The 11,941-nt window shown below is 38.3% G+C and overlaps 1 protein-coding gene across 1 annotated transcript; it reads left to right on the top strand.

Moving 5' to 3' along the window:
• Positions 1-2,024: 2,024 nt before the first annotated feature.
• CSRP3 (cysteine and glycine rich protein 3) lies at positions 2,025-10,482 on the top strand (the record flags this gene model as incomplete). Its single annotated transcript, XM_084288588.1, has 5 exons — positions 2,025-2,136; positions 6,768-6,936; positions 8,365-8,500; positions 9,247-9,340; positions 10,403-10,482. 5 exons carry the CDS (start codon positions 2,025-2,027, stop codon positions 10,480-10,482), a joined length of 591 nt encoding a protein of 196 aa, XP_084144714.1.
• Positions 10,483-11,941: the final 1,459 nt, after the last annotated feature.

The raw sequence follows: 11,941 nt of genomic DNA on the forward strand, positions 1-11,941 counted from the left end.
GAATGGGGGATTAAATGGGGTTGGGGATATACTAATAACCAGAGTGCGACAGTGGATACGTCAGGATATGCTAATATCTGGGTTGTTATCAAACACTGGTAGTTAAAATGTGCCCACACTGCTGCATCCTCGGTGCCGTTGCTTCAGCATGAGCACACACTCCTATGTTACAGTCCTGTCTTGGTTTTGCCTGGTACTGTTGCCTTTTCCTCTAGTTGCATGATGTTTAGCATTAGTAGCCAGAACTCCCTTCAGCTGCAGGTTAATCTTGTAGAAGTGGCAGGTAGAAAACATTAATTTCATTCTGAAATTTAGCAGATATGGGACAGAAGTCACTGAGATTATGAGTAAATGGGATGTTAGAGTCATATGTACAGACACTGTAAAATGTTAGGGTAAAATGCAAGCTGTTTAAAGTAAGAGCTATGTTACATCACTGCTATGATAATTTCCCCTCTCTTACATGACATCAGAAGAAAATTCTCAGGTGGCAGACTTGATTCAGTAGTGAAAACCCTTTTCTTATTTAAGAATATCTGATAGTGGATTTAATCAAATACGACTGGGACAAGCAGGCTTTGAAAGAACTATAATAAGAAAATGACTGGCTTTCCAAGAAGGACAAAGGAGGCTCGAGCCAGGAGCTTGGAACAACCTGATAATACGACGTGCAGATGACAAGATGACGTTCCAGTCTTTCCAGAAACGATGACTCAAACAAGAATACAGAAGGGCAAACCATAGGCTGTGGTCATTTCAGATGGGTGATAGCACAATCATCAGGAAGGGCACTTACTGTCCCTGCAGTCAGGTGGTGTGCCTTCAGCTCCCGGCTCTGTCACTGTCCTCCTACATGACCTTGGGAAAGGCACTTCAATAGTAACTGCAACAGTAAGCACCACTGCCTTTCTCTCCCATCTTTAGATTTTAGCAACAGTTGATGAAGGAAAGCACAGTTTAAGCATCTTAGGAACCTGTCGTTACTTTATAATAACTTGCTGCAGCAATAATCCTGCTGCACAGTGACCGCGTTTTATGAGAAACTCAGAAAAGAACACACTTTCTACTCCAGCGTCCTCTGAAATAACATCATACAGTTGTTCAACTTCAAGGTAGAATTTATCCAGCTCTTAATTCACTGGAGAATATAACATCTATGTTATTCACTGGAGAATATAACATGCTTTGGAAATGCATCAAGAGCACAATACAGTGTCTCTTCACACAGCCTACAGACAATATTTTTCTGTAGAGAGTTTAAGGTCAAATTCTGTCCAAAGTTTTTGCTTTTCAGCTCCTGTAAGGCTTAAAAGTGCTTGTTAGCCTTCGTTAAAATTTGCCTCATCAGCACAGATGAAAAGAAAGCAAGAACTAAAGGGAAAAGGCTGTGCTAGGATAGAAGGGAGGGCAGAACTGAAATTAAATGACTATACAGCCTAGATTCACTTCTCCAGAAGACGCAAGAATGACCCTATAATCTTTTTACCGAAACACCTCGCAATCATTTAACATATTTACCATGTACTGTATTTACCTGATTGCATGCTAAGGAACGACCTTATTTACAGAAGAGTGCCATGCAGAGGACGAAGGCTGCCCCCCGAGAGCACCAGGCTGGTGCCCTCACCCCGCGACCTGTCTGCTGTGACATTCCTCCTACAGCACAGATACGCAGCGTGTCTCCTCCAAGAGCCATTACGCCAGCCACTGTCCCAGCAGCACAGAAGGTCTCCCCAGGTCTGCCTTCCTACGCAGGGCCTGGCACGCAGACCTGTGCTGACTCTCAGCTGCCATCTCACCTCTCTGCTAGCAGATAATTTACGAGTGCTGTGGTACAATTCACCCGAGCAGATCCTGGCTCGGGGCCACCCCGCAATAGCAGTTCACTGGTGATGGTGTTGGGAACAATAAGGGGAAAAAGAAAAAAAAAAAAAAAATCAAGCTGTTCTGTTTAAAATAACTCACTTTTTCCATTGCATTTATTTATGCAATTTGATTTTATAGGTTGACCTTTGCATACAAAGATGCCAAACTGGGGAGGTGGAGCCAAATGCGGTGCCTGCGAGAAGACAGTGTACCACGCTGAGGAAATTCAGTGCAATGGAAGGAGTTTTCACAAGACGTGCTTCCTCTGCAGTAAGCTGGGCTATAGTGTTTTAACTTCACGCTATTTCCATAGCTCTGTAGGGATGGTCCCTTAAAGCTAGTAATTTATTTTTTTTTAACTTGCATCCAAGCAGAAACACCATAAAGAAGCTTCATATTTGGCCTAACTCAACATATTTGCCCATGGGGCACCTACAGCAGGTCATAAACAGCCCAACCAAGGTACAGGACAGTAGCCACAGCCACTGTCAGACCCAATTCCACACAGGGAAAGTTTTGAAAGGCTTATACATCTTAATTCTGAGAAAACTCAAAGGAAAGAGCAGTCACACACTAATCCTGCTACTTCAAGCACAGCACAGCAAGGCTGACTCTGGAATGACTCTCTAGAAACCTCAAGGATCCCTTGGGGCCAAAGAAAATATTCCTACCATAAGCAGCCGCACCTTGCACATACTGCTTGCAACACTGGAGAGGGGAACAAGATGAATGAGCAAAGACTTAAGCACGTTTGTTCAACCCCAGTACGTTTTAATTAAACCTCTGTAGAAAGTCAGTTTTGAGTTGAGAGATCCTTGTCTGTAAGGATGATTGATTAGTTTAGTTCCAGAGAATAATCCACTAAAGATGAAAACTGGTTCCCCCACCACCATTATTTTTTTTTTTTAAAGCAACTGAAGGATAGAAAATGATTGCAACTTTTCAGAAACAGCAGTCAACTTTCCGAAAGACCAGTTTGCCACTCCACATCAGCTCTTAATCATCAAGTTTCAATTTTCTAAGCCTTTGCCACTGGACAATGTCTCTCTCAGGATCTTGACTTCTCTTTTATGAAGCATGATGGTTTTTGTTAGGGATGTTAGAGCGCTGCAGAAATACGGTATCTAGGTAAATCTTGAAGAAATCCTACTCTGTCCCACAGTGTAGCGTATTATGGGTTTCAAGTTTAAAAGTCTAGAGGAACTAAATGAACAGCGCTCTTGAGACGGAAGTATGTCTTATTAGGATATTATAGTAGATGAGTATTTTTATAATTAATCCTTGAAAAAAAATGCACACAGAAAAGATGAAAGATTCTCTCTTGCATCAAAATCTCCCACCAACACCCTGCAAGTACTTCAGTCTTCTCCTTCCCCATATTTCCTACAGTCCCATTTCACTCACGGTTTTCCCCAGGCATCTTCGATGTTCAGCAGACAGCTTTCTCTACAGATGAGTTAGCACCTGAAAAATGAGAGAGAACGTATCACTCCACCTCTGTTTGCCCTTTGTGAAGAGAGAAAACAATTTGATAAGAACTAAAGATAGCTAAATAATGTATTTTGCAGACAACTGAGGTTTAGGACCTTTGCGCTATGAAGTTTAGCACAATTGATAGTACTGAATTTAGTTTTTTTACCCTCCTTTCCTGGATAGGTTGAAAATTTTTCCTTCTCATAAATGAGAAAGCTTTTACATGCTTAGATGACACTTCAGCACTGTACAGGACCAGTTCAAAGGACATACATGAGTCTTGTTTGCCCTTCTCCCCATCCCCTGCAAGTGATGCCTAAAGACTAAGAAAGAATTCCCTCAAAACATGTTGTAGTTAATTGATAGCCTCCAGCCAATTCTTACAGATGGTAAAAATCTTAGTTTGGTAAAAACTAGAGACTGCTTATTGCTTCCATGTGCTGCCTGTAACAATTAGTATTATAGATCACAGAAGCTACAGGGAGAGAAGCATGGATGTGTTAATTATGATAAAATATTTAATTGACACTTATGCTTTAGTCAATGCTAGAAAGCGATATGCAAAGAGAAGTCAAATGAATAGACTCTCCAGTGTCTAATAAAAATAAAAAGCTATCATTAACTGTGACACAACAGGACATTCTTCTCTTATGTGCATTCTCAGACACCTAATATTGAAACATAGGTGACTGAAGTTTAAGCTTCAATCTTAGCACAGCTGATTGTTTTTAAACAACTCACAATAAACAACAAGCATTCATTAGGTCTGCTGTTTTTATTTTTTTTTTTGTCTATTGTACTCATAAGTGTGAACTAAATTATTGATAGGTTAGATACTAAAAAAAGGATTCCCAGCAGAAGTATGTCTAAGGTCAAAAATTAAAGATGCAGCTAAGCCCAGCTGGCATGTGAGAGGTATGTTAATTGGCTTTATGTTTCCCATGATTCACATACGCTAGCTTTGGACCAGATAATTCAATATCTTGTATCATGTTCGTGGACTTCTCAATGAATCGGTTAAAGGTTTCGTTTCTCAAGACAAGAAAAACAGTCCTCTCTGTACCCATTCTTGGGTACAAAAAAACAATTTAAATCAATTTAGTTGAGCTTTTATTCTATCTGACCTGGCACATGAAAAACGCTAATATTTTTGGATCACAAAGTTAAATTTGGGCAAAATTACAGGCAATTCAAACCAACCTGTTAAGACAGTAAGAATGAGATATGTGGAACTATAAAATAATGGTATCTGTACTCCATAGTTTTTCCCTACAGACAGTTTTTAAAGCTTCTTTCCAACAAACCTTTCTCCTTGCACAGATTGCTGTTTACGTACCTTGTTTCCCTGTCAGGTTTTGCTTAAAACACAGCTGTGACGGACATTTGGCAGGATCTCTCGCCATAAACCTGAAACTTCTTAGTGCCAGCTTGCAAACAGTATCTGTTAGCAGATGACAGGTCTCAAAGTTATTTCAACAATAGCACTTCAAGGGCTTTTGCTCCATCTGTTGTGGCGGATTGATACTCTATCCCTACAGAGCCAGAAATAGAAACACTTTATCTACTGCTAGAGTTTCCATCATCCCTTAACTCCTGCAGCAAACATAATTATAATCCCAAAGCAGAAGAGACTGCGGCACAAAGTGATCAAGTTCACACATTTACAGAAGCCCCTCATTTTATTTCTGTTAATTAAACAAGTCCTTGCAAATTATTTTCCCATCTACACACTACAGCAATGGAAACAAAGCTCTAATGTCACCTTAAATCCTTAAATTCTGACTTGAATGAATTTGAGAAAAAACTCACAGCAGGACAGTTAAACGCAGGGGGAAAAAAAGGACTAATCAAACACTCAGAGAGCTTTACTAGAGGCTTGATCTTCCATCCATACTTGCGCAATTGACATATTTGTGTTACTTATATGAACTAAGCAACTGTTTTCCAAGCTATCAATGGGACACACATGACTGGAGAGCCCTTTGTGATATGTGCACCTGGTCAAAGGAAGTTGAAGAGAACATTATTTCCCTACACTCCCCCACTCTCCTCCCCCAGCAGCTACTGCGGACACACTGCACAATTTGTAAAAAAGTGTTTTGTTTTGTTTTTAGAATTATACTACAAAATCCATTTTTTTTATAGGCATTCATAACTGAAAGCTTCATCCTCTCTTGATGGGGTGGGGACTGTCCACTGAGTTTCCAAACCAGCGTGGCATACACAGTCACCAAGCACATGAAGACTGCCACTACTATTTTTTACTTTCGTTATTGTCCAGGTTTCCATGCATATAAAGTAAGGAGATTCATGCTGTCTTGGTAACAGGATTTGGTCATAAAAAGATGACCAGATTTCAGATCAGCAAAGCACCCCAGAGAACTCAGATTTATCTACCTTACCTTCCATGCACATTTGCTGAGAGAAAGCATGCACAAGACCGAACTTAGCTATGTTTGTTGGCTCAAGATGTGGACTATGTTTCTCAAAACATAGATACTTGTCTACTGAGACCTCAAATAAGCAGCTGTTAGCACTCATTAACTTTGATCCTTTCAACTAGAGGCTAGATTTAAAGTAGTGACATAGAGAGTATAACTTGCATTCCATTATGCATGTGGTGCTCCTGGGGCATCTTCTGTCCAAAAGTCTCCAAGACCTTTTCTGGTGAGCTAAGCCACGCGGTATTTCTCCATAACAAATACGACTAGCAGGAGGTCCTTGTGGTCTCAGAATCTGCATCATCATGTTCTTGTCGTCCTGGAATAAGTCTAACAGAGTTGAGAAAATCAGGTATTTGGAATCACTGCTTCCTCTGGCACTACAGCCCCAAAAAATGCAATGATATAAATAAAGAAAAAAATAAAAAATAAGTTTTATATATATATATATATATATTAAAGTTTTATTTATATATATATATATGTTTTTTATATATATATATATATATATATCCTGCTTGATTCTGACTGGACAGTGCAAGCATGTTACATTCTCTTTTTAAAACTTGCCAGCCTAAAATATGACAGGTTGGCATGAGAAAGCCACTCCAGACACTCCAGACTCAGGGGAACTATACTGAAAGGTGAGGATGCACAGTAGAATCGACACCCCTACAACCTCTCCCTTGTTTTTAGGGTTTGGGATGATTACTTCAGATCCATCTTTGGCCTCACAGATCTAGAAAAATTGTCTTGACAAGCCCAAGATTTTTCTGGGGTTAGAGTGTAACTGGAGAGCGCAAACATTGTGTGCATGAACAATTACATCAGCAACAGCCCAGTGAGGCTTTATACTGACTACGCACTAACCCTTTCTGTATTTTTTGAAGATGAACAAAAATAAACACTAACTAATAATTCTGAACCACATTAATTCAACTTTGAATATGCAAATGTTTATCCATGCCTCTCTTTTCCTGTTTTTAGTGGCTTGCAGAAAAGCTCTGGACAGCACCACAGTAGCAGCTCACGAATCTGAAATCTACTGCAAAACTTGCTATGGAAGAAAATATGGCCCCAAAGGTGTTGGCTTTGGACAAGGGGCAGGATGTCTCAGCACTGACACTGGGGATCATCTAGGCTTGAATCTGCAACAGTGAGTTAAATCCCACTGACAGCACTGTCTGTTTTTCTGATACCACTTGTCACTTAGTGGGGTATATATGGTATAGAGGGATATTTTATTCTGTTCCTAAAACAATACGCAGTATGAGTGGCTGAACAGAACTTCCTACAACCTTTTCTTCAGTGGACACAGCAGTGTACCATTTATTAATAATTTCCAGCCTCTGTAAGCTCTCTTCATGAATTTCCTCCTCCTTCAATTGGCAGCAGCAGCCTTTTTATGCCACAACAAACCTACGCTGCAATCACTGCAATTGTAATTTGCCATGAGTAGCACTGTGATAAAGATCACATTCACCATAGAACATGAGAATTTTCTTTATCTTATCAGAGCCTAAGATACAGTTAAGTTTTACTGTTAGACAAATAATCACAATACCACATACTGTTACTCCTCTCAATACAGAAATAACGTTTCTAAATCCTCCCTGTGGCTTGAGCAATACTTGCAAGCACACGGAGAACATGCCTGAACAAAGGGATTCCCATGGGATAGCATCTCTAAAAACCCTCAGCTCCACATAATTATGTCTGACAGTACATTTCTAAACTATTTTCCTACGATTCTCAAAGCTGCACATTTCAAAATAAAAAAAATGTTGTCTTCTGCTATTACTATAAGGGAACTCATCAACAAATATGCTAGGCAGGTAATAACAGCTCAAATAACTTATTTAACTGTACTCCCAAGTACATCCACTGTGGGCAGAGTTCTGCATCCAGAACTGTTATGTCCTGTAGATTTAGTGACCTGTTGCAGTCCAACAACCTGATAATTCACAAGTAGTTCTGTCAATGCCTTTAAGCAAGCACAAGGACATAAAGCACAAAGTCCAGAAATACAAAGCAAAGCTTTATTTTTCTGATGCTTTTGACCCCAGGTCACCTAAGATCCACGGTTCCTTGTCAAAATGTTGCAGTGAATAAAAATAAAATAACAAAAAAGAGCATGCAAAATCAAGTTGGTTTTTTCGTTAGTTTGTTTTTCAAGATCTGCTCACTGAGTACTAGCAGGTAGCCAGTTACAAGAAGTGGGGGTCCTTTGCTTCTTTTTCTCTTTTTGCCTCTCAACAAAAAGAAAACTTATTTTTTACTTCCACTTTTCTTTAAATGTGGCTAACGTTAGCTCCATTTGCTCAGTCCAGTACAGGAAATATCAGTGGCTACGGTATCAGCTTTTCAACTGTGCAATACAACAGAAGGTCTTTTCCAACCTAAATGATTCTCTGATTCTACAATTCCCGTTTCTTTTTTTCCCCCTTTTGCATGTCCTAGACCACTAACTTCGTATTTCCCCCTTATAAAAACAAACAAAAAACAAACACTACAACCTCAAATTTCTAAAATGAAGATAGCATTTTAAGCAGTATTTTAAAAACACTGAAAACTTCTGTTGTAGGGGGTCACCCAAGCCTGCTCGCCCTTCTACACCAACTAATCCTTCAAAGTTTGCCAAAAAGATTGTCGATGTGGATAAATGTCCCCGCTGTGGCAAGTCAGTGTACGCTGCAGAGAAGATAATGGGAGGAGGAAAAGTAAGTAGTTACTAAAACACTAGGATAAAAGCTTTTCAAATGGAGATAGACTATAGCTAATCATTCCCTGAAGTTTTTACTCAGTCTTGATGAAGAAAATATGAAGATGATTTCTTCATATTCATAAGAAGATGATAACGAATTGGTAAAGTCTGATATATCGCCTATCAGGTTTAAAGTCATGTGCTCCTGCATAAGCCTGAATTTTCCACATCTTGTTGATGTCTGTGGAACAACCCTTCCTTTGGCTACTGTACAGGCTGCCTCCTCTGCCACCGTCATCCTACCAACACCTCTTGGAATAGTTCTAATTTAAACATTTATTTGTAGTGGCAAATGCAGATGTATTAAATATTATATTATTCTAAAGATTATATTAAAAACACTTATTTTCTTTGACTAAAAAAAGGAAAGCCAGCATCCCGTGACATGCTGACCCTCTGCTCTGAACTCTCGCTAGAATATTACCTCCGCATACAAAGGGAGAGGCCACTATGAGAGAGCACTATCTAAGGCTCTCTGTGTTTTACTAGAGCTCTATTAACAAGCAAGTTGCTAGGTAAGATGTTAAATAATAATGGGATAATAAAGTGAGATAATAAAAAAAAAAAAAATCTAGAAGGACAAGAAGTGAAAGCCTTAAGAGCAAGAAGACAGTTTTAGGCAAAAGCAACAGTTAGTTGTTTCTTGCATCTGCTAGCTGTGCATTTGCTGTAACACACAATGAATTGTCTTCATTTCCTCAGCCTTGGCATAAGACATGCTTCCGCTGTGCTATTTGTGGCAAGAGTTTAGAATCTACCAATGTTACAGACAAAGATGGAGAGCTCTACTGTAAAGGTAAGGATTGCAACGACCTCAACTAGGTTATCGAGTCAACGTAAGATTATTCCTTTTAGACCTAGTATTGCCATCAAGATTTACTGCTGCATGTTTAACTACTACGTGAATTTTCATTTTATTTTCACAACTTTCCAAAAACAAAGAAAGAACTGTGGCAGCATTGCAATCACATCTGCTATGAATATTTAAATTTTAAATCTGTAATTTTTCTACAAATACAACATCCTCTCTGATTTATCCTCAGACCTCCTAACAGGAACACTGGCTATACCTGCTGGGCAAATTTTTGTTCCTACACAATCTCACTCACTCCTAAAAAAAAATAAATAACTAAATCACAAATATACAGGTAGATCTTTGAAGGTCATGATCCCAATTGGAATTCTTGCCAGGAAGAATTAAAAGATACTTCTGCTATATTGATTGTAGAAAAGAAAATGTGTTCATGCTAAATTATACATCCAGATATTCTTCTCAGATCAACAAACCTTGCAGATTTCACTTAACTATGCAAAACAGCTTAAAGAACAAAGTATGCCAGGTTTTCATATCCTACGCTAAACTCTACAGAGAGTCCTAAAAAATACTTAAGTTGGGCACAGTCTGACAACAGCACGTAGTCAAATAGGCATATTTTGAGAAATATGCTGACCATTATTACTTAAACAGAATTGTGATAAACAAACATGCATACTCTTAGCAATACCCAGTTAACATGGCATAGCTTAAACTACCGTCAAAGGTGGCTGGAGTATGTTCTAGTTCTTTTAACCTCCTTCGAAAATCTCTGATGGTCTGGGTGGATGGGAAGGCAGCTTTAAAGAAAACATTACCTAAGTCTTGGATACACACTGTTTCTGACTTTTTTGGAGAAGCTCAGATGCGACACTTCTGTTTAAGTCAAATGTGTTTCACTATTAGACTCGACACTATTGAGAAAGATATTCACATTTCCTTCTTTTTATCAACTTGTGTTTGGAACTAGTACTAAAGACACAAGTCCTTTACCTCGACATGAAAACATTTCAAATATTATTTACCCTCCTCCTTCTTTTGCAGTTTGCTACGCAAAAAATTTTGGTCCCAAAGGAATTGGTTTTGGTGGCCTCACTCAAGCGGAAAAGAAAGAATGCGAATGAGAAGTGGATGCAACAGAGTCTGCTGTTGATGTCAGCAGATAACAGCTGTCAAGTAAAATAAAAACATCACGTATTGCTAATAAACTAGGGCATTTGTTTAATATCCTCCACCTTGCAGAAAAAGCTTGCAAACTTGTATCTTAAGAAATTCTTAGAATAGCCTAAAAAAAAAATTACAGTGATGAAGTTAGATTTACATTTAGAGCAAATAAGGACATAAACTTCTGTTCAAGGAATATTATTGCTTCTTAAACTACTATTTACCACATTTTAGACTGAACTTTGAAAGACTCAGCATACTGTCCCATTAAGACAGAGATATCTTATGGATCACACAGTGGTAAAGGTCAGAGTGTTCTGACTTAGGCCAGTTTCCTAGTGGTGTTTTGAACATTTTGATGTTATTTGTATTATGGCAAAGTAGATGTTACTCACTTTGAGACAATTAAAAAGTACCTAGAATTCTCTCTCAAAGGGAGCTATTTCTTCAGAAATAGCAAGTTTTCTTAGAGTACAGCGTTGTCAGTTTTGTTATTGTATGGTTTCAAGCTACAATAAAGTACTCATATTGCTTCACATTTTTTATTTCAATTTGCTTGTGCTTTACGTTCCAAAATGTCACAGATCAATGCATTTCACTGAGATGAATTAAACCCTCTATTTCATAACTGCAAGAATTCTCTCATCACTTTGCTTTAGTCTACGTTGTCAGTTCCAGACAGTATTTAACTTTCGTTTTCTGATCTTGATCTGTTTCTCTGCTAGTTTTCATTACTGTTTTGACCTCTATTCAAACACGCTCCAAGAAAGCCAAAGTACCCACAGATGAAATATTTATGCTGATAACTGTACAGCATGAATTCCTTTTTTTTTTTTTTTCCATGCTGGGAAGAAAAAAAAAAAAACACATTGTAATGGGCTAGCTGGAGAACTAAGACACTTCATGAAATATTCCTTATTCATGTATAACAAACTAATTTAACATACCTCTTAAATCTGTCTAATCCTACCTCAATTCTTGAAAAGCAGGTACTGAACTCCCAAAGCAGCAGAGAGAAACAGATTTCATATGAGCCTCTACATCCAGATATCAATATATGCAGATGTCAGAACACAACAATTTTTAGGAAGAGTTCCAAAACTCATGATAGGATAGAAAAATACTTAAAAATAACAAAAATGCTCAGAAGGCATTTGAGTTTTGCAGGAAAGTTTTCAGTGATGGTGATGAACATCACAGGTTTTTGAGTGGTAAAGACAGTAGTCAGAAAACATATAAGAATTTGGACATTATAGGATAATGACTGCAAAATCATTTCTACAAGATCCAAGTAGTAAATACTCTACAAAGGCATCTGCCTTTTTGTTGAATATTTTAATTTCATGAAACAGCAAAGAGATTAAATATTTATATAGCGTGAGTATGTTTATTGCTTCACAGTGTTTTTTTTCCACTATT

This window comes from Netta rufina, assembly GCF_964035555.1.
Source record: "Netta rufina genome assembly, chromosome: 5".
NCBI classification, from domain to species: Eukaryota; Metazoa; Chordata; class Aves; order Anseriformes; family Anatidae; genus Netta; species Netta rufina.